The 22,872-nt window shown below is 41.4% G+C and overlaps 1 protein-coding gene and 1 pseudogene across 3 annotated transcripts in view; one reads left to right on the top strand and one right to left on the bottom strand.

Moving 5' to 3' along the window:
• The window catches only part of HABP4 (hyaluronan binding protein 4), a 41,125-nt gene extending 21,494 nt beyond the window's left edge, over positions 1-19,631 (bottom strand). The window contains exons 1-4 of one of the 3 annotated variants that reach the window (XM_086685192.1): positions 19,139-19,631; positions 13,625-13,787; positions 5,865-6,005; positions 5,561-5,629 (exon numbers count right to left, since the gene is read on the bottom strand). In XM_086685192.1, coding sequence (XP_086541318.1) covers positions 5,561-5,629; positions 5,865-6,005; positions 13,625-13,787; positions 19,139-19,532 — 767 coding nt within the window. In that variant the 5' untranslated portion in view covers positions 19,533-19,631. The remainder of the gene's footprint in view (positions 1-5,560; positions 5,630-5,864; positions 6,006-13,624; positions 13,788-19,138) is intronic. The other 2 variants (XM_086685190.1, XM_086685191.1) reach the window with 2 other exon arrangements.
• A 2,701-nt stretch (positions 19,632-22,332) lies between these two features.
• Positions 22,333-22,515, top strand: LOC112868727 (ATP synthase F(0) complex subunit j, mitochondrial pseudogene; annotated as a pseudogene).
• The last annotated feature ends 357 nt before the right edge of the window (positions 22,516-22,872 follow it).

The following is a 22,872-nucleotide window of genomic DNA, read 5'->3' as shown; positions in this document are numbered from 1 at the left end:
GATATATATACATTTACACCAATCAGAATAGCTAATATCAAAAAGACAAGAAGTAACAAGTGTTGGTGATGATGTGGAGAAAAGGGAATCCTTGTGTACTGCCATTGGGTATGTAAATTGGTACAACCACTATGGAAAATAGCATGGAGGTTCCTCAAACAAAACAGAATTACCATACGATCCAGTAATGACACCTCCGGGTATTTATTCCCCCTGCCCCAAATGAAAAGACGAATTTTAAAAGATATATGCACCCCTTTTATAATGAAGCATTATTTATAATAGCCAAAGTATGGAAGAAACCTAATTGCCCATTGACAGATGAATGGATAAAATTGTATTATATACATACAATGGAATATTACTCAGCCATAAAAAAGAACAAAGTCTTGCCATTCGCAACAACACGGATGGACCCAAAGGTATTTATGTTAAGTGAAATAAGTCAGACAGAGAAAGATAAATATCCTATGATTTCACTCACATGTGGAATCTAAATAACAAAACAAATGAAGAAAAAAAAGACTCAAATACAAAGAACAAATTGGCAGTTCCCAGAGGAGCATGGGGGTGGAGGAGAATGGGCAAAATAGGTAAAGGGGATTAAGAGGTATAAACTTCCCAAAGCAATCTACACATTCAATGCGATCTCAATCAAAATTGCACCAGCATTCTTCTCAAAGTTAGAACAAACAATCCTAAAATTTGTATGGAACCACAAAAGACCTCGAATAGCCAAAGTTATGTTGGAAAAAAAAAAAAAAAACAAACCAAGGCGTCACAATCCTGGAGTTTAGCCTCTACTACAAAGTTGTAATCATCAAGACAGTATGGTACTGGCACAAGAACAGACACATAGACCAATGGAATAGAATAGAGAACCCTGAATTGGACCTACAAATGTATGGCCAACTAATGTTTGACAAAACAGAAAAGAGTACCCACTGGAAAAAAGACAGTCTCTTTAGCAAATGGTACTGGGAGAACTGGACAGCAACATGCAGAAGAATGAACTTGGGCCACTTACTTACACCATACACAAAAATAAACTCAAAATGGATGAAAGACCTAAATGTGAGACAGGAAACCATTAAAACCCTAGAGGAGAAAATAGGCAACAACCTCTTTGACCTCAGCTGCAGCAATTCCTTGCTTGACATGTCTCCAAAGGAAAGGAATTAAAAGCAAAAATGAACTATTGGGACCTCATCAAGATAAAAAGCTTCTGCACTGCAAAGGAAACAATCAACAAAACTAAAAGGCAACTGACAGAATGGGAAAAGATATTGGCCAATGACATATCAAATAAAGGGCTAGTATATAAAACCTATAAAGAACTAACCAAACTCCACACCCGAAAAACAAATAATCCAGTGAAGAAATGGGCAGAAGACATGAATAGACATTTTTTCCAAAGAAGATGGCCAACACACACATGAAAAGATGTTCAATATCACTCAGGGATATACAAATCAGGGAAATACAAATCAAAACCACACTGAGATCAAAACCACATTGAGATACCACCTCACACCAGTCAGAGTGGCTAAAATTAACAATTCAGGAAACAACAGATATTGGTGAGGATGTGGAGAAACGGGAACCCTCTTACACTGTTGGTGGGAATGCAAACTGGTACAGCCGCCCCGGAAAACAGTGTGGAGGTTCCTCAAAAAATTAAAAATCAAACTACCCTACAACCCAATAATAGTGCTATTAGGAATTCATCCAACGTATACAGGAGTGCTGATTCATAGGGGCACATGTACCCCAATCTTTACAGCAGCACCTTCAACAATAGCCACATTACAGAAAGAGCCCAAATGTCCATCACCTGATGAATGGACAAAGATGTGGTTTGTATATACAATGGGATACTATTTGGCAATGAGAAAGAATGAAATCCTGCCATTTGTAACAACGTTAAAGAAAGACAAATATCATATGTTTTCACTCACATGTGGAACTTGAGAAACTTAAAGGAGGACCATGGGAAAAGGGAAGGGGAAAAATAGTTTCAAAAAAATAGAGTGTCAACGGGGGAGGAGCAGAGAGAGAGGGAGACACAGAATCCAAAGCAGGCTCCAGGCTGTCAGCACAGAGCCTGATGCGGGGCTCGAACCCATAAACTGTTAGATCATGACCTGAGTTGAAACTGGACACTTAATTGACTGAGCCACCCAGGCACCCCAACATAAGCTATTTTTTAAAAAGCAAAGACAAATTGACCTGTAATAACAGAATTGACTTTCTGCATTTTTTAAAAATGTTTACTTACTTTTGAGGGAGAGAGAGACAGAGTGCGAGAGGGGTAGGGGGAGAGAGAGAGACATACACACACACACACCACAGAATCCGAAGCAGGCTCCAGGCTCTGAGCTGTCAGCACTGAGTCCGACACGGGGCTCAAACCTACAGACCATAAGATCATGACCTGAGCCGAAGTTGGATGCTTAACTGACCTGAGTCACCCAGGTACCCCTACATTTTTTTATTCTCAATGCAAAGCTATTGTAATGAGCTTAAAAGTGAGTTTTTCTATACAAAATTTGAATAATTTTTTTAAGTTAATTTTTTCTATAATCTCTACATCCAATGTGGGAGTTGAACTCACAATCCTGAGATCAATAGTCACCTGCTCTACTGACTGAGCCAGCCAGGCGCCCCAATTAATTATTAATCTTTATTTTTGAAAAAGGTCCTAAATCAAATGCACCCTATGTGTGGAAAGACGTGGCTGGCACTGTGCTTGGCGGAGGCCCTGTCACAAAGGCTGCTTCTGCTCATCAGCCTGACTCCAGCAGGGTCACAGGAGTTTCTGGCATCCAGGAGCCTCAAAATCCAGCAGCAGCAGCACAAATTATTCCAACTTTCTCTTTACTCCCTTGGCAACATAATAAACCAAGGGAATAAAAACCATAGGTTTATTAATAGTTTATAGCTTTCAACAATTAAAAATCATAAAAGGGACTATGTACAAACACCAGCATTCTTAAACTTGAGCAGCTGATTAAAAAAAAGAGAAATCACACATCTCCCTGTGTTGACCTACATTATTTAATGAATAAACATAAAACTAATGTGCTTACGGCTCTTATAGAACCATGTGACCAAAACTACAGAGCAATGAGGTTTCAAAATTAGCAATAATTTATGTTAGCAGATTTTGTTATTTTGTTGAAAGTAAATCACCAATGTTAGATTTACAGAAGAAGATACAGCCCCAGGGCAGATGTATATATTTTGACTTTAGTTATATGAATGCAGAAAATGCCTGTTTGCACAAGCACATTCCACAAAGTGAATTGAACACCTGAAGGCTTTGTTATCTAGTTCAAATTCAATGAGACTTGAATTACCCAAATCTATGACAGCGGAGAGATTTTAATCGAATGTTAATAAAACCATCTTGCTCTTTGAAATAAAAGTTGGAAGGCACCATTACTGAAAACTGCTTTCGTGTGTGTGTTTCAATTGGTAACAAAGAAATAATATCAGATATTATATGTTTGTAATTACCACAGATGGAGAAAACTCTACTTTCAGGCACTCACTGTCAAACTGCTGAAGAGAAGCATTAACATTGGAAATGGCTCATTGCGCCATTTTGAAAACATTCATAAATTTAGTTAGCACTGCCAATGCCTTCAAACAGGAATACTAACTATAGCAAAACCCTCCAGCTTTTAACACACCGTGCAGTGTTTGGCTTCACCAGCCATTAACATCCTTGCTACGGTAGGCTCACCTCTGCTCTTTTGTCATTAATCAAAAGCAGCCCATAACTCCACTGTACTGAACTGTTTTCATGATCAAAATCAAAATCTCCACTTATTAAATAAGAAATTTAAGTCTTATTCTATGAGAATCTTTAAATTACAAATTATTACCACCTCAGAGCTTTGACTTAGTCACTCACAAACCAATCCAAAATGACACGGACATGTGTCATTTTAGCACAAGGACATAATGCCAGATCACCGGCAGCACACCCAGCTCCTGGTTACTTCTTCATGTTAAAAGGCCAATGCTGACCCCTTAGGGTACATAATTACTTGACGCCAAAATTATTTTAAGTTCCAATGCCAACTGAAATGGAGTGGCAGCATTAGATAAGGTGGTAAATCAGATGACTCAGAGGTATTTACTTTTTAAAATATATATCAAAGTAAAATAAAACAAAATTAAAAGATTCATAATTAACAGCCTATGAAACCCCATACTGAGAAACATTCAACAAGTTTCTTTTCCTTTCAAGGACAACACAGATGTGCAAGGGTAGCACATGTAATATTATATTTAGTATTGTTTTGTATGTTTGTCTTTAAGGACAACAATTTCAGAAAAATGAGTTTATGGGGGCGCCAGGGTGGCTCAGTCAGTTAAGCATCTGACTCTTGATTCCAGCTCAAGTCATAATCTCACGGTTTGTGAGTTCAAGCCCTGCGTTGGGCTCTGTGTTGACAGTGCGAAGCCTGCTTGGATTCTCTCTCTCCCCATCTCTCTCTGCCCCTTCCCTGCTCATGCTCTCTCTCTCAAAATAAATAAAGTTTAAAAAAAAGAAGGAAGGAAGGAAGGAAGGAAGGAAGGAAGGAAGAAAGAAAGAAGGAAAGAAAAGTAAGTTTATGTAAAAAGCTTATATTCTGGATTCCCTCAAGGCTTCAAAATCGTGGAAAGTCTTTCCTACAACGTGCGCTGGGAGGGATCCATTCCTTGCCTTGTACTGCCCTCAAGTCTTCTTGCTTATTCTTTGCAGACACCAGGAAGGCACTGCCCCTACAGCCATGAAATGACTGAAACAGCAGAACCAAGTACTTCTTCTAAGCAGCAAAACTGGTACAGATCTGAGACACCATGAAACCTCAGAGAAATGTCAGATTTGAACCTTTGGTGAAATTTGTCATTGAGCTTCAACCTGCAAATGATTTCATAAAATCAAGATGCAATGCATATAAGAACTTGGGAAGGTCACAGAAAAATAAAAGTATAGAATATCCAGAAATTTAAAAAGCATTCTGAGGCCTATGCAAATGTAGAGTATCATGCGCTGGGGCATCAGCAAATACACAAATTTGTTTGGCTAAAACAAAAGAACTTTAAAACCACTTTAAAAGTCATTTTCAAATCTAATTGCAACATAGCAAACCCACTTTAAAAAGTCACCTCACTGGGGCGCCTGGGTGGCGCAGTCGGTTAAGCGTCCGACTTCAGCCAGGTCACGATCTCGCGGTCCGTGAGTTCGAGCCCCGCGTCAGGCTCTGGGCTGATGGCTCGGAGCCTGGAGCCTGTTTCCGATTCTGTGTCTCCCTCTCTCTCTGCCCCTCCCCCGTTCATGCTCTGTCTCTCTCTGTCCCCAAAATAAATAAACGTTGAAAAAAAAAAAAATTAAAAAAGTCACCTCACTAAACAAAAGCCTAAAATCAATCTATACCTAACAGCACACAAGTATAAAGACAATGCAAGCATAGCAGAGAAGACATTATTTTCACAAAAGGAAAATAAAGATCTGGATATTTCCACTTAATTGCAGGTTCACAAAAGGCACACATTTGCACCATACCTGGTATCTTTGCCTGATCCCCAAGTTCGAATTCCACAGCCACCCATGTTGTCTTCAGTTCTGATTGCTCTAGAGAAAGAAAGAATATTCCCTTCAGCTGAGAGCAGGCCTGCAGTCAATTTCCAAATCATAAAAGTTGATCAGAAAAGCCGTCCCAGGATCAGCTCCCTCAGGAATAAGCACATACTAATATCAAGTCAATTCATATTAACACACAACAAACAGATTCATACCGTGTATTACCAAGATCATAAGGCAAAAAAGCAGTTACAGAGGAACTTACATTTTCTCATTCCCACCGTACCTCTCAAAATCTCGTTTCCCTCTCTGGTCAAAACCCTCAAAAGCTCTGTTCCCGGGGCCGCCTCTGCCTCGGCTTCGCATGGCCCCCCTTGGGCCTCCACGGCCTCTCAGTGGTCTGTCTCGATCAAACCTGTCAATGGGTCTAGGAAGAGATGGGTATAATAATAAAAAGCAGTGAACTGGATTGAAGGGCTAAGGCTTTTTTGAGAAAAAAATTCTAGGAGGACATCATGGCTATAATATATTGGAAAGAATGGTAGCTTGAATAATAAAGTAATAATTAACTTTTACTGAATAATACTACTGAGGCATTGTTCTGAGCACTTCATCATATATAATTCTCATAAACAGATGTATAATATACAGCTATTATCCACAGACAATGAAACTGAGGCACAAAGGAGGTAGGTAACTTGCCCAAGGTCATACAGCTGCTAGGTGAGGAAGCCAGACCAGAGAAGCAGGTCCTGGGCAGGTCTTGCTAATCTGTGGAGGGGTACCCCTTTCTCTGGAGTTTTATTCCAGCTCTAATATTCAATATTTAAATTAAATTTGGAATGTTTTGTATAAGAGAAATAGGAAACTTCAAATTATGCCCCTCCCAAACCTCCCTCTCCCAAACACACAACCAGTCAGTGACATTTGGGGCTAAAAGTATTAACCTGCAATAACCTCAATTCTCTTCCTCTTGCCCCACACACACCTCCAAGGACAGCTGAAGCTTTTTGTTGTTAAAGCCAATAGCAACTTTTGTCTTTATGTCATTTGACCCCTATTCATCATTTGACACCGCTGACCACTAATTTTCCTCAGACTTCTCTTTCCTTGCCTTGTCCTTAAACACTTATTTTTGTAATAGGTCATACTCAAACATGGTACAAAATTCACAAGATACTCACTCCCCTTGCTTCTTAGGCCCCCAATTCCATTTTTCAGAGGAAGGCACCTCCAGAGTCACATCAAGGGACATGTTCTGTATCTTGCCTCTTTCACTTAACTAGTCTTGATGCTCTCCACACAGCTACCTCCCTCGTTCTTCTGGATACTCGTTTTTCCTCACAGGTGCCCACATTCCTGACTTCCCATCCCAGGCACACACTGTCCTCATCTCTATGCTATTGCTACGTGACCCTCAGTCATGTGACCCTGCATCTCTCACTGGGGTCTCTGATTCCAGGCCACAAAGCCAGTTACTTCCTGGACATGCCCTCTGTCCACACCCTGGCACTGCAGATACATGACCAACACTGACCCCTTGGCTCTCGCTATGGTCCCTAACTCACAGCATCAAACTACCTAAGCCAAGAACCAGATGTCTTCTATACTCCCTTCTTCCTCTGCCACATCCACTGGGACCAAGGCCTAACCATCCACACACTCCTCCTCACACCCATTCTCAGCCATGTCTCTGGTCACCATCACTTTTTATGAGGACTTGCCTTTCTTCTATTAGACTCAAAGCTACTGCAGCAAGGACCACATCTTTTCACCATTACAACCTTAGTTTAATAAGACAGATTATATATTTTTAATTTGTCAAGACTTTAAAAATATTTAAAATTGTAACAAATTACTTACTGAACTCTAGTGGCATTAGTGACTCAAACACCAAAACTAGAGGTATGTTCTAGTCTATGGTCATGGCTGAAATTGTTACATTAAAAAGCTACTGTCTGGGGCGCCTGGGTGGCTCAGTCGGTTGAGTACCTGACTTCGACTCAGGTCATGATCTCACACTCATGGGTTTGAGCCCCGTGTCGGGCTCTGTGCTGACAGCTCAGAGCCTAGAGTCTTGCTTTGGATTCTGTGTCTCACTCTCTTTTTGCCCCTCCCCACTCTCACTCTGTCTCTCTCTCTCTCTTCTTAAAATAAATAAACATAATAATAAAAAAATTATTTAAAAAAAGCTACTGTCTGATGGTGGGTAAAAATATATAAAACTCTCTATTATCCTTACTCAAAAAGATAAAAAAACACAGAAGCACCAATCATTAACTTTATGCCAGTCTCTTATAAGAAACATCATCCTAAATAAAGTCTCCAGGTTGGGTGTTCTACCTCCCACCTCTCCCATTCCTGACTAAAACAGAGATTATTATAAAATCTATTCCCATTATAATAAATACCTAGAGCAGAGTTCTAAAACAATAACAAAAATGTAACAATAAATTCTTAACAAGGAAGTTGGACAGGGTCATAAGAGAAAAAAAGTCTACCTAAATATTGAGAGGAAATGAAACACCAAAACATACATGGAAAATAATGTCAACAGTCAAAATTGGGTCTAAATTTACATGAAATCTAGATCAGATACCAACAAAACAACAAAGGCATTTAAAATATAATAGTGATTGAAACCGACCCTAAAAATAGCCCTGTGTGTTCTGGGGTTTATTTTAATCCCTTAAGCCTCTTTTTTTTTTTTTTTTTTAGTGGTTTTTTAAAAAAATGTTTATTTTAGAGAGAGAGCATGAGCAGGGGAGAGGGGCGGGGAGGGGAAAGAGAGAGAGAGAGAGAGAGAGAGAGAGAGAGAGAGAGAGAGAATCTTAAGCAGGCTCCACGCTTAGCACAGAGCCCAATGCAGGGCTCAAACCCATGACCCAGGGATCATGATCTGAGCCATAACCAAAAGTCCAACACTCAACTGACTGAGTCACCCAGGTGCCCCTAAAACATTTTTTTTTTTCTTTACTCCACAGGTTACCCACATCCTTATCCCCATATTCTCAGGACACCTGGGTGGCTCAGTCAGTGAAGCGTCCGACTCTTGATTTCAGCTCAGGTCATGATCTCATAGTTCATGAGCTCGAGCCCCATGTTGGGCTCTGTGCTGACAGCCTGGAGCCTGCTTGGGATTCTCTCTCTCTGCCCACCGCCCCCCCCCCCCCCCCGCTCATTTGTGCACTCTCTCTCTCTCACAAATACACTTTAAATATATATATTCTCAATTGCTTCTTGCTTATAAAATATACCCTCTTTGTGCTCATGTTGGCAGCACATATACTAAAAATTAGAACGATAAAACATATCCTCTTTTTATTCAGGCAAGGGAGCATTGAGAAATCCTGTATCCACTTAAGAATCTTTATTTGTTATGTACTCACAAGGAAAAGGATGGAAAATAACATTTCAGCCAAGCATCATGCTTTACATCCTGGTAATCCACTCTCCAACAACAATCCTAATTAACTAGGCATGAGTACCTGTTTTACAGATAAAGGGAATGATGTTTGTGGAGGGGAGAATGGGGAATTAGTGTTTAATGGGTACAGAGTTTCAGGTGGGGAAGATAAAAATGTTCTGAAGATGGATGATGGGGATGGTTGCACAACAATGTGAATGTACTTCATGCCACCGTACTATCACACATTTATAAGTGGTTAAAATGATACATTAAAAAATTTTTTTTAATGTTTATTCATTTTTGAGAGAGAGACAGGGTGAGAGTGGGGCAGGAGCAGAGAGAAAGAGAGAATCCAAAGCAGGCTCCGGGCTCTAAGCTGTCAGCACAGAACCCAATGTGGGGCTTGAACCCATGAACCATGAGATCGTGACCTGAGCTGAAGTCAGACACTTAACTGATTGAGCCACCCAGGTGCCCCTAAAATGGTACATTATGTTACGTATATTTTACCCCAATTTTTCTCAACTATTTCCATATGAGGAGTAAAAAAAAGTTAAACATCTGAGTAAGTGATTCTTTCAGAACTGGAACTGACTTTGAATGACCAGCACTAAACTTCAAGAAGAGCCAAAGAAAGAGTCAAAATATATCCAGACAGAGGTAGGCTAATTTCCTAATAGCCTATGTTCAAAGAATTCACTTAGGTTCATCATTTGGAGCCTAAAGAAAAATTCCTTATACATTAAAAACAGTGATCTGGAAGTGTCCTGGTTGATCTCTGCACCTGAGCCACATGGACAGTTACTCCTAGCACCACTTATGACACCGCTTCGATGTGAAAATATGTGTTCTGCTTTAGTGGAATAAAAATCACATGAGCTGGCTGTGACCACAATAGCCATCACTGAAACTCCGGGTTTTTGTTTCCTCATCCATAAATTGAGAGGACTGAATTAGACAGTCTGTTAAGATTATCAAGATTCAATAATTCTGCCCAATAAATATGTATAGGTATCACAGAAATGCAAGGTGACACCATTTTTCACTATCAAATAAGCCAAGGTCAAAGTTTATTATATTCAACTCTGCAGAAAGAGCTAGGAGAAATGCTCTAGATTGTTAGTGACAGAGTAAATGGACAGGTTACTAAGACAGTGATTGGTCACTACATATCAAAAGATCCCCCTGACTCCAATTTGTTTTCACACTACATGCACCCATCCAAACTTGCATTGAAGCACAAACTGGGTCCCAGGTTTTAATATATGACACCCAGCTGAGAACCACTGCTTTATGGCCCTAACTGGGGTTCCCATTTCTAGAACTTCCATCTAGAGAAGGTCCAACACTAAGGAAATTATTACACTGTACTGCATCCACAACAGCTCATAATAGAGCCATTAAAAATGTTTACCAGGGCGCCTGGGTGGCTCAGTCAGTTAAGCGTCCAACTTCGGCTCAGGTCATGATCTTACAGTTCATGAGTTTGAGCCCTGCATTGGGCTCCATAATGACAGCTCAAAGCTTGGAGCCTGCTTCGGATTCTGTCTAGCCCTCTCTCTCTGGACCTCTCCCACTTGTGCTCTGTCTCTCTCTCTCTCTCTCTCTCAGTCTCAAAAATAAGTAAAAACATTAAAAAAAAATGTTTACCAAAAATTCACAGAGCAGCTGGGTGGCTCAGTCAATTAAGCGTCTGACTCTTTATTTTGGCTCAGGGCATCATCTTACGGTTGAGTGATCAAGCTCCATGACAGGTTCTGCACTGAGCGTAGAGTCTGCTTAGGATTCTCTCCCTCCTGATCCCTCTGCCCCTCCCCCACTTGCAAATGCTCTCTTTCAAAAAAATTTAAAAGAAAATGTTTACTAAACATTGTTAGTGACATGGAAATGACTTTGACCATGTCAAATGGAAAAAGAAAGAATATAAAGCACTCAGTATATATGTATTATCATCTTAATATTTAAGTATATCTATGTATTAAAAAAAAGGAAAAAATTAGTCCAAATGTTAAAAGTAATTACCTTAAATGGTAAGATAAGTGGCTTTAATTTTCTTTATAATTGTATGCATTTTCTAAACTATCCAAATTGTCTTATGGATCTTTATTAATAGAAGAGTACTTTTTAAGAAACTAAGGAAAATATCTTTTCTGATAGCACATGATTTATCAAAAATAATTTCACATTTCCTTGAAAGTAAAACTTCCCTCCATATACCTAACATGATACACTGCGAAGGACACAAGACCTCACTTGTGTGGTATTCCTGCCAAAGTGCATGACATTGTTCCAGACAAACTCAGTTCTGAGCTGTTGTACAAAATAACTGGTCCTTCCTCTTCCGACATGTCAAAGTCAAAGATAAAGGAAGAGTAAAGAGCTGTTCCAAATGAAAGACGACTAAATGCAGTGCACACTCTGGACTGGATCCTGAACCAGGCATTTTTTTTCTTTTGCTAAAAGGACATTATAGGACAACTGGTGAAATTTGAGTACTCTGTAGATTACATGATATAGAGAATTAGATAATAGTAATATATCAAGGTTAATATGTTTGATAATTGTACAATGTTTTTAGGAAATACATTTAAAGTATTTAGGGATAAAGAGGTATTTCTGCACTTCACTCTTTTTAAATTTTTTTTAGTGTTTATTTTTGAGAGAGAGAGAGAGAGACAGAGCATGAGTGGGGGAGGGGCAGAGAGAGAAAGGGAGACAGAATCCGAAGCAGGCTCCATGCTCCGAGCTGTCAGCACAGAGCCGGATTCGGGGCTCAAACCCACGAGCTGTGAGATCATGACCTGAGCTGAGGTCAGACGCTCAACTGACTGAGCCACCCAGGCGCCCCATCTGCACTTTAAATGTCAAAGAAAAAAGGTGTGTGTGTGTGTGTGTGTGTGTGTGTGTTTGTGTGTGTGTAAGGGAAGGAGAGAGGCAGAGAGAGGGAGGGGGTATGATAAAGCAAATGTTAACAGTTGGGGAATCTGGATGAGGGTATATGGGAATTCTGTGTATAATTCTTGCAACTTTCTATAAATCTGAAGTTTTCATTTTTTTTTTTTTTTACATTTATTTATTTTTGAGGGGCAGAGTGAGACAGAGCGTGGGCAGGGGAAGGGCAGAGAGAGAATGAGACAGAATCTGAAGCAGCTTCCAGGCTCTGAGCAAGCAGTCAGCACAGAGCCTGATGCGGGGCTTGAACCCATGAATCATGAGATCATGACCTGGGCCGAAGTCGGACTGAGCCACCCAGGCACCCCAATAAATCTGAAGTTATTTTTAAAGAAAAAAGAAAAATCCCTCCATAATCCCATACCCCACTCTACCCCTATCCTCATGTATGACTTCACTTAATAGGCATCATTTTGTGTTAACATATACTCATCCTTTTAAAAGACTCATAGTTTAGCTACTAAAAAAAGCTGGAAACATGAGTTTGTGCTTTTGAGCTATAATTTCCTTATTTCCACAGAATAAATCCCTGAAGTGAGAAAAAAATATACACATATGCTTTCCCAAATAAGCAGCTCTGATCCAGAAGTCTTTCTGTAAGCAAGCAGACTATGGCCATTACACAGCAAAATTGAAGTACTCTCCAAAAATAGCAGAATTAAGCCTTTCTCTAACCCTCACGCTCCAATATGGTGGCAGATACACTAGCCTGATGTTCTCAATATGTAATTTCTAGGGAATACATCTGTGGGAGTATGCCCACCAGCTGCTCAGCCTTCTCAGACTGAGCTACTCTCTGCTGGACTTCTGGAGGTCTTTTGGGGGAAGGGGTGGTGTTTTAATGAGGTGGTGTTTTAATGAACATAGTTTTTACATGTCCTTTGGTTAAAACTTGTAGCCAGGATCCTAAATGGAATCAATAGTCAAGAACTTGAAATACTTTGGGAATAACGGCTCCCTTGACATTAAACTGTTGACGGCTAATAGTGTCAACGTACACTATTCTAGTCTCCTTTAGCCTTTTTTTTTAACCTATTTTCCTTTAAATGTGATTCACAAGTTGTTTCAGTTTAATCTAAACTCAGTGCTATGAAGGTTGAATAATTTAACACAAACTTTAGGCAGTAAGCATCTGTCTTGTTAGGGCCAAGCATAAGACACAAAGAACCGCTACGTGTGTACAGGCAGGCACGGGTGGTCAGGAGCGGTGTCAGGCTGCACCAGCCCAAGACTACCTTCCAGATCAGAGCACTTTCTAGAAGAAGGTATGGCAGCCATAAATTGGTTTTATACACTGTATCAGATTTTCTTAAAATGTCATCATGATAGCTAAGTGACCTAACGATGGGGCTAGGAACTTGTTTAAATTTGTTAGTAGTCTAAATTAGTAATGTTAAATCAAAACCATAATTATGCTTAGCTTCAACTGCAAAAGAAAATTTAACCAGTTTAACAGACTCCTGTGTAGTTTTTTTCTTTACAAGAGTGCTTTGTGTAGTTACCAATAAATAACTCATTTTTCACCTTACATCATTTCCTGAACCAAGACTTAAGGTCACCCAAGAAATAAATGGAAGATCCTTCCTGTGTCACCTAAAGTGACTGCCAAGGTTGCAAAGGTTAACAGTTCTAGTAAAACCCTCCTGGTTCCCCCCACCCTCCTGACCAAGGTCTGCAGTACGTACTTTTCATCCGTGAACTTCTCAGATGTAAAGTCTGCCTGTCTCTCGCTCTCATAGGGTCGATATTCCCTGTAGGATCTCCGCTCTGCTCTGTCAAGTGTCACCTCCGTCCCCCGGCTGTCATTCCATCCCTGCTGCTCCCCTCTTCTAGGAGCTCGCTTCTGGCCTGCCAAATCAGAAGGGACAGCTGGGACACCAGGTCCATGAAAGCACACCTACAGGGAGTTTTAAATTCCACTTTTCTAGAAGTCAACATCATGGGAAAATCCAGGAAGTTTGGAAACGTTCAGAGAAGAAAAAAGTTATGGATATCATCGTAGCCCACAGTCAACTACCATCGACCCTTGAACAACACAGGTTTGAAGTGCATGGGCCCACTTACAGAATTTTTCAGATGCAGTACAGAAGTGTAAATGTATTTTCTCTTCCTTATAATTTTAACATTTTCTCTTCTCTAGCTTATCTGTCCTACGAATATATACTACATATACAAAATAAATGTTAATTGACTATTACTGATAAGGCTTCCAGTCAATAGTAGGCTACTAGTAGTTAAGTTTTTGGGAAGTTCAAAGTTATATGTGGATTTTCAACTGCACGGCTTGAAACCTGGTTTCAACCTAACCCCCTGGTTGCTCAAGGGTCAACTGTACTTCCTCATAAAACTTTTAAGATACTTAGGTTTTCTTTCCCTTCTGTCCTAGAAAATATAAGATAAACTACACCAACCAACCTATAATTACAGGTAACTCACAATGACTGTGACAGCTATGGATACACACATTTGCTAAATTAACTACAGTTGTCAACAGCAGTTTTATTAAAACATGGTAGCTACACTCCATACAGAATATTAAAGGATAAATGCCCTGTATGTCAGATTGTACTTTCAGATAAACTATGGTTTATCATTGGCTACTAAGGTTTTCGTTTCTAAATACAGTTCTGTACTGCTGTTATCTTTTTTTGTTTGAAAACAGATTTTCCTGCTCTCTTGATCTTTGATGGAATTTATACATTTATGATCATACTTTTCAATATGAGGCTAAACTGCTATCTACCAACTGATCCAAGGGACAGCACTGGAAGGGGGCATCTCTCGTTCACAGAAAGGCCAGCACCCAGCCAGGGCCACTCCAGGCCTCTCTCTCACTTTACTCCTCTCTAGTTTTGATGCTTTAAAAATTTTAAGCAGAGTCTGTGTCTGAAAGCAGCTAACACTTGGTAAGTACGTTGTAAGGAACTTTGTCACTTCTTAAATCATCTTCTAAAAATGCATCTTATTTTTCTTAAAAAAAAGATATTTAAAAGCTCTCTATCTCAAACATGATGTACCATTTTTATTACAGTAGCTTCGATTTTCCTTGGTATAATTTATACCCTTCACATTGGTTGTATGGCTATCAAAAATTTTTTTTAATGTTTATTTTTGAGAGACAGAGAGAGTGCGCATGAGCAGGGAAGGGGTGGGGGTGGGGTGGGAAACAGAGGATCTGAAGTGGGCTTTGCGCTGACTGCAGAGAGCCTAAATGCGATGTAGGGGCCCATGAGATCATGATCTGAGCCAAAGTTGGATGCTTAACCAACTGAGCCATCAAAATATTAAATGTATTTGAAGTAATGAGTAATTTTTAAAGTCCCGGATTCCTCTCTTAGACAGATATATGTAACCTTTAAGGAATATATGTTTACACATATTTTTCTGTCTTCCTACTGAATAGCTTCTCTCTGAACTTTGTACTGGGCACATGTACATAGTAACATAGTTCCAGTATCTTGCTGATTCCATTTTAAAGCAGAAGTCAAGTCTGTGACACCACAAACATAAAATTGTGCAATTTATTACTTGTTAACATAAAGTATTTTTTCAATGTGAAAAGTTCCACAATAAATCTAAGTTCAGTCTTAAGTTAATGTCCCTTAAATCGGATTTGCATTCTGTACTGATGTTACAATCTGAGCTTGTGACGTGTTTGGGAAATGGGAAAGATGTTATCTTTCTCATAATAGATCATTGTTTCTCTTGCAGAAACAAAACAGAGAGTGACACTTGTCCTGGGAGTATGCAATGCCAAATGAGGGCAGGTAATAGAGATCAAATTTGGAATGTGAGGTAGAAAATGTTATTTTGGAAGTTTATTATCTAACAAGTTGAAAATTGTAATAGAGTATGACATAACAGCAATCAGCTGATATGTCAATAGTGACAATACTTTTCCTTCAATGCAAAAACATTATTTTAATACAGCTTCAAATTTCCTATTTATAACCTATCTTTAAATAAAACCTGGGGCACCTGGGTGGCTCAGTCAGTTAAGTGTCTGACTTCAGGTCATGATCTCATGGTTTGTGGGTTCATGCTCCACATTAGGTTCTGTGCTGACAGCTCAGAGCCTGGAGCCTGCTTTGGATTCTGTGTCTCCCTCTCCCACTGCCCCTCCCCTGCTCACGCTCTCTCTCTCTCAAAAATAAATAAACGTTAAAAATTAAAAAAAAAAAACCTTTAGTATCTCCACTCAGCTACAAAATTACTTAGGAGCTTATTCTACCTCTTTGCTTCCTCAAGGTTGTTTTTTTTTTTTATTGTATTAAATTTGGAATTCACCATTCAAAACTTAAAATGACATTTACTGCATACTTTATATTAAAACTTCTTCCAAAGTTTTGGTGTACAAACTTAAAAAATAAAATTTTAAAAATTATATAGGGGCACCTGGGTGGCTCAGCTGGTTAAGTGTCCAACTCTTGATCTGGTCTCAGGTCATGCTATCATGGTTCATGAGATCGAGCCATACTTGGGGCTCTGCACTGACAGCAGGGAACCTGCTTAGGATTTTCTCTCCCTCTCTCTCTGCTCTTCTCCTGCTCATGTGCACACGCATGTGTGCACTCTCTCTCTCAAAACAAACATTAAAAATACCATTAAATGTAACTGGATATTTATTAGAATAATTATGAATACACTGCAAACATCTGTATCCCCAAAACTCAAAGATAAAAGGGGTCCAGTTTTCCCCCCATAATTTAGTGCTAAGCGATCAAGATTGCAACTGAACCTAGTTTGTTTTTCTGTGCTGGGTCAGCAGCTCCAAGTGGATAATGCAAACACTGAATTTCTCTAGCCCTTTCCAATAAAACGCCAGCACATGCTGTCTGATCACTGATCTAAACCCAAGCCCATATGAAGGGGCAGAATACAATAAAATTTACAGTAAGATTTCCTACAAAACAAAGTTGAGCTTTCACTCAAAGACAATAGTTCTGAAAGGCTAGGAAAAGCAAAGCTGAAAACAGTCTCTGTAGATTTCAGTAACGAGTTTATAAAACAAGGCTCACCCAAGGGTTAAATATTGAAGGGCATTAAAAACCTCTGTTTCCATGGGAAAATCTTGTGATTTCCACATTCACATCCAAAAATATTTCCATTATATGTCAAACATGTTTTGACTTTGATTCTTCTCTACACTGAGCATTCATTTATAATATTCTAACTAAATTAAAAATTTTGAATGTTAGAAAGGTACAGTCCATATTAATTAGGGCTACAAAACCTTGAGAGAGTAGCTCTCTATAAATTTAGTACTAACTACATAAATGGAAATTAATGAGCTGTTTGCTCCTGAAATAACATTTACTTGAAAAAGAACCAGGATGACAAAATTTCCATCCTACCTACAAAATTAACTAAGAATCTTTAATATAGATCTCAAAACCCAGGTCATCTGGATTATGAACAATTGACAGAAAAAAGTTATAAACCCACTAGATTACAATGCTAAGTTAAACAAGCAGGCTGCAACTCAGTTTACATATCATTTAAATTTAGAAAAAAAGAAATAGCTCTGTTTGTACATAAATACAAGGTGTTAACCAGTAATAAAAATAGATTTTTGCTTTACTTCATACATTTCAGAATTGTTCAAAATTTACAAAAATTTTATAAATTTTTGTTATAAGATAAAAATTCATGATTTTTAATATTGAAAAGGTTAAAAAGCAGTATATTAACATCACTAACTGCAGTTTCACACTACTTTAAAGGATAAAGTACATTATTTTCATCTGTTAAAAAGAAAAGGGAGAGGAAAAGCTTAGCCTTAGTCAATTCTTTCATTACTGTATCTAAATAGATTTATGAGAAAAATCAGAACACAAAACGTACAATATATCTCACGTCTCATTCACTGTTTAAATAGGCTCATAAATGTGCTGGCCTACTAGCATGGGGCCTTAAAATATCCAAAAGCATTGAAAATAATTTTCAATATCTTTATTATAGTGACTTGATTTTCTATTTCTCAGGGGATATTGCTGGACTGAAGTTTTCACAGACAAAAGTAAAGCAAACATTACCTAGCTGCACGAGTCAAAGACCCAACACTTAAATCAGAGTTGTAATCTCAGGGCTGGGATGCACAACTGTCATCAAGCAAGGAACAAGCCAGCAAAGCCCAGTTGAATACAATGCCAAACACTGGCTCAAGTGGTCGAATGACAGATCTTAATCTTAACACTCTTTTTAAGCAAACCTTAGGACCACTGCTTTATTTTAGGAAAACAGAGGAAATACAGGTGGAGTCTTACAGACTATGAACTGATGCAGTTCAGGTGATGAACGACTCTTAGGTACCCTCCCTCGCTGGATGCGGACAGTGGTACCTGGCTAAATAGGTTGTGGGGAACTTTGAATATTCTTGTTTAAAAGGGTTAAAGGTTAAAAAACGCTTTTCTGAAAGCAGCCTGACTTAATGACAAGTTACACGTCCCAACGACACAACATGCTGTATTGAAAAATGATGCCGGCTGACTGCTGGAAGCTACAGTAAGGGGATGGGGTGTACGAGGATGGGGTGAAAGCACGGAGCCTGGCAGGAGCCGGGGACCCCGCGTCCGCCCCCGCCGCATTCGGCTCGCGGCCCTGACGTCACAGCCCGCCCCCGCGGTCACCCAGGCCTTCGCTCCATCACAGAGGCCCGAGCCCCTCATCCCCACGATTCCTCACACACCCTGGGCTCTCGCCACCACCCCCAGAGGCCGGGTGCGCCCTCCTTGCTCACCCTCCCTCCTTCCCCACCACGCTTCTCTTCTGACCTCCCGACCCGAATTTTGCAGAGGTTGGGCTGGAGGATGGAGACCGTCCCTGCTAGCTCTAGATTTGAGCGCCCGGGGTAGCGACCCTAGTTATCCCGACAAACACTACCCCAACATTATCCCTCAACTTTGCCCAACTTGTAATCGCTCAGTTCTGGGATTCTGAGACCCCTATTCCAAGCCAGCACGCCGCCCCCCGCCCAAGGGGCTGGAAAAGGCCAGAAGGGGCGTGACACCCCCTCCCGTTCTCTTTTCCTACCTTCCTCCGCCACAAGGACCCTCAATTTAACCCGTCTTCCCAGGAGCCCCTTCCCTTTCTGGATCAAGACCCTCTGACCCCGGTCTCACAGTGAGGGTCGAGGGACGGCAGAGGAGGGGTGACCTCCGTGACCCCATTCTCCTTCCCCTCCCGCCCACTGCGCCTACCCGGGGGTGCCCAGGTGCCCGGCGGGGCGCGCGTACCGGGTGGCAGCGGGCCGCCCCCGGGGCTGTCCGGCTGCTGCGCGCCAGGGGCCGGGAGGCTCTTGCGCTCCTTCTGGGACTCCCTCCGGCCGCCGCCCGCGCCAGGTCTGTGGCCCGAGGCCCCGGCCGGACTCCTGCCGCCGCGGTTGCCGGCCCCGGCCGCCGCCGCTGCCTCGTCGCGCCTCTTGCGCTGCAGCTGCTGCTGGCGCCGGTGCTCGGCCTCGCGCAGGATGTCGAACGGGTCCGACTCGTCGTCCAGCAGCTGGTGGAAGCGGTTGGCCACGACGCAGCCGAAACTCTCCTGCATCGCGGCGCCTGCGGCGGCCGCGGCCACGGGGCTCCCCAGAGCGCCCTTCATGCCGCCGCGGCCACTGCGGGCCCGCCGCTGGCAGCCCACGCGAGCGAGTCTCAGAAAAACCGGCGGCGAGGACCCATCCCGCCCGCTGCTACCGCCCTCCCAGCCCTGCCCGGTCCCGGCCCTCCCCGCGCCCGCCCCCGCCCCCGCCCCCGCGCCGCCGCCGCCGCTGCCCGCCCAGCCACCGCCCGACAGCCAATCAGCACACGCAGACACGCCCCCTTTCCTAGTCGGCGCGTCTGGAAGCCCAATCAGCGGCCGGAGGCTGTCACGTCACGCGACCTCTATGCCCCTCCCCCCGACTCAGCAGAGAGGGGCGGGGCACAGGGGCGGAGCTACTGGGAGGAGCAACGAGTCTTGTAGTCCGGGCGGCCCCGCTGTGCGGGTGGGTCACGGCCATTATTGGTATTCTCTCTGGCGCTGGATACACATTGGTTGTGGGCCACTCATCTTTGAAGTTCATATGTTCATCTAGCCATTCAACTACATATTGAACACTTACTATGTGCCAGGCATTATGTTGTAAGAGATACTAGCTCCGTGTTTTTGCGGATCTTAATCTAGAGACAGAAGAGTGCGGTAAAGGAAGGGACAGACTTTTCTACGCGCCAGTAGCAGAGACCTGACCTAATTAGGAGGCCTGGAAACGCTTTCCCTGGGAAGTGACGGTTAAACTGACATACTACCAAGGATGACAGGGGCAGGAGCAACCACACGTGAAGATGTCTTGAGGTGGGATGGAGCACAACCCATTGAAACTCAGAGGATACCATTGTAACTGGATTGCAAAGAGCTGAGGGACAGCTTTTTTTTTTTTTTTTTCCCCTAGGAGCAATAGGAAGCAAATTTTAAGCCTAAGCATGTATTTGAAAAGGCTACTCTAGTTGCACTGTGAAGGACTAGGTTGGAGGCAGGTCCAAATAGATGTAAGGAAACCAAGCAAAAGATTGTTGCAGAACTCCAGAGAAGAGTTGATGACAGTGACTTGAATTAGAATGGTTGAGTGGAGGTGAAGAGACTCATTGATTCAAGAGCTGTTTGGGAGGTTGTATCAACAGGACCTGGTGATGCGTTAGATATGGGTGTTGAGGGAAATGAAGAGGGTATGATGACTCCTATTTCTGGCTTGTGCAGCTGGAATGGTGGTGCATTCCAAAGAGATAGAACACTGGAGGAGACCATTTTGATGGGAATCATGAGTTAGTTTTGGACATATTGAGGGTTTTAAAAATTTTTTTAAATGTTTTTATTTATTTTTGAGACAGAGAGAGACAGAGCATGAGCAGGGGAGGGGCAGAGAGAGGGAGACACAGAATCCGAAGCAGGCTCCAGGCTCTGAGCTGTCAGCACAGAACCCGACGCAGGGCTCGAACTCAACCGACTGAGCCACCCCGGCGCCACCCCCCCCCCCTTTTTTTCTTTCAGTTGAGAACTGGAACTCAGAGGACTCTGCACTGGACAGTCCTCCAGGAAGTTTTGCCTGGCACCTGTCTGTCTATCCCACTCCTTCCTTTTCCTCTTACATTTTCCCAGAACCTGTATTTTGTTAGGACATCAGGTGGCTGTATGCCCCAGGGGAAGCTGGGTTTATCAGCCTCAAACTTGCTTAATCCTAATCATGCACTCTAATTCCATTCCCTTGCCAATGATTGGTGTAGGAATAAGCTCCTGGTGCAAATCTTCCCTGAGGGGAACTATTATGGAAGATTCCTGGGAACATTTTTCTTATATCTAAAAAGGGATTGAGAAGGGATCTGTTATTTCCCACCTCTGTTCTCTGCTCTTTGTTATGTGAGGAAGACATAATGCCTAGAGTTGCTGTTCCTTATTGCAGCTATGAGAATGGCAGAGCAGAAGGGTAGAGAAAACCTAATTCCTTGGTGCTGATTTATCCCACTGGGAAGACTCCCTACCTCAGATTTATTATATAAGAGGATAAATAACAATATTGTTTAATCTGTTCTTAGTTTTATTTGTCTTGATTCAAAAGCATCACCTTAGAGCTTCTTGCTCAGGTGAGTCATCACCAGCATGACTGCTGCCAGGTTTGTGTTTTACTCATTTAATTTTCTGTCATTCCTGAGGAGGATAGGGATGATGCCTGTCATTCATTGCTTTCTTATTCGTTGCAGTTTACATGCCCAGTGCTCAAATTCTGGGTAGTTGTGTCGTAGGTTCTCAGTAAATATTTGCTGAATGAATATTTTAAGATATTCAGTCATCTCCTTTTTGGAGTCAGCAGAGGTTTATGATCAAAAGCCTATTCTTTTTACCCAAAAGAATTGATAGCAGGTGTTCAAACAAAAACTTGTACATGAGTGTTCGTGGCAGTACTGCTTGCAATATTCAAAGGTGGAAACAGCCCAAATATACATCAGTGGATGAATGGATAAACAAAATGTGGTACAATGGATTAATATTTGTGTATAAAAGGGAATGAGGTACTTATACATGCTACAATATAAATGAATGTTGAAACATTATGGCCATATACAAAAGGCCACACATTGTATGCCCCTTTATATAAAATGTCCAGTATAGGCAAATCCATAGAGACAGAAATCAGATTAGTGGTTGCCAGGGGTAGGGGGGAAAGGAGATGGGGAGCGACCATTTAAGGTGCATGAAGTTGCCTTTTGGGGTGAGGAAATTTTTCTGGAATTTATAGTGGTGTTAGTTGTACCAAATGTGAATGTAGTAAATACCACTGAATTGTACACTTTAAAATGGCTACAATAGCACACCTTTCCGAGTTTTTGGCTATGAGGATTGGGGCAGCCTGAGACAGGGGTCCTGCACTGAGATGCCTCAAATCCTTGTTAAAAATGTTTAGGTCCCCATGAGGCCCCACACTGTCCAAGCTAACCAGGAGATTTAGGTAGGAAGGGGATTGATGGGCTTCATTGTTTGTAAAATCAGTTGTGCTGATAAAAGAAGTAAAGCTGGGAAAGCTTTGAGTCCGGCACCTGTTCATGGTCATCATTAACCAGCTTTACCTGGAGTACACATCAGATGCGACATCAGTCTGGCTGTAAATTTCAGCCAGCTGTTAGATGGGAACATGGAGTATCGCTGTGCACCTGCAGATGTATTATTTCTTTTGTGGCATGAATAAATGTATCTGTGATGTACAAAAAAAAAAAAAAAAAAGACTACAATAGTAAATTTTATGTGATTCTACCACAATATTTAAAGCATATATTTTGGAGTTCTATCATGATTTGAATCCTGGCTCTGCCACTAATTAATTTTGTGACCTTGGACCTGTTCCTTATTTCTGTGCCTCAGTTTTCTCATCTGTAAAATGGAAAAAATAATGATACCTATTTCTGAGGGTTATTGT

The sequence above is a fragment of the Puma concolor genome, chromosome D4, assembly GCF_028749965.1.
Source record: "Puma concolor isolate L17-30 chromosome D4, mPumCon1.1.hap2, whole genome shotgun sequence".
In the NCBI taxonomy this organism is placed as follows: domain Eukaryota; kingdom Metazoa; phylum Chordata; class Mammalia; order Carnivora; family Felidae; genus Puma; species Puma concolor.
This window is presented reverse-complemented; position numbering and strand designations above follow the sequence as displayed.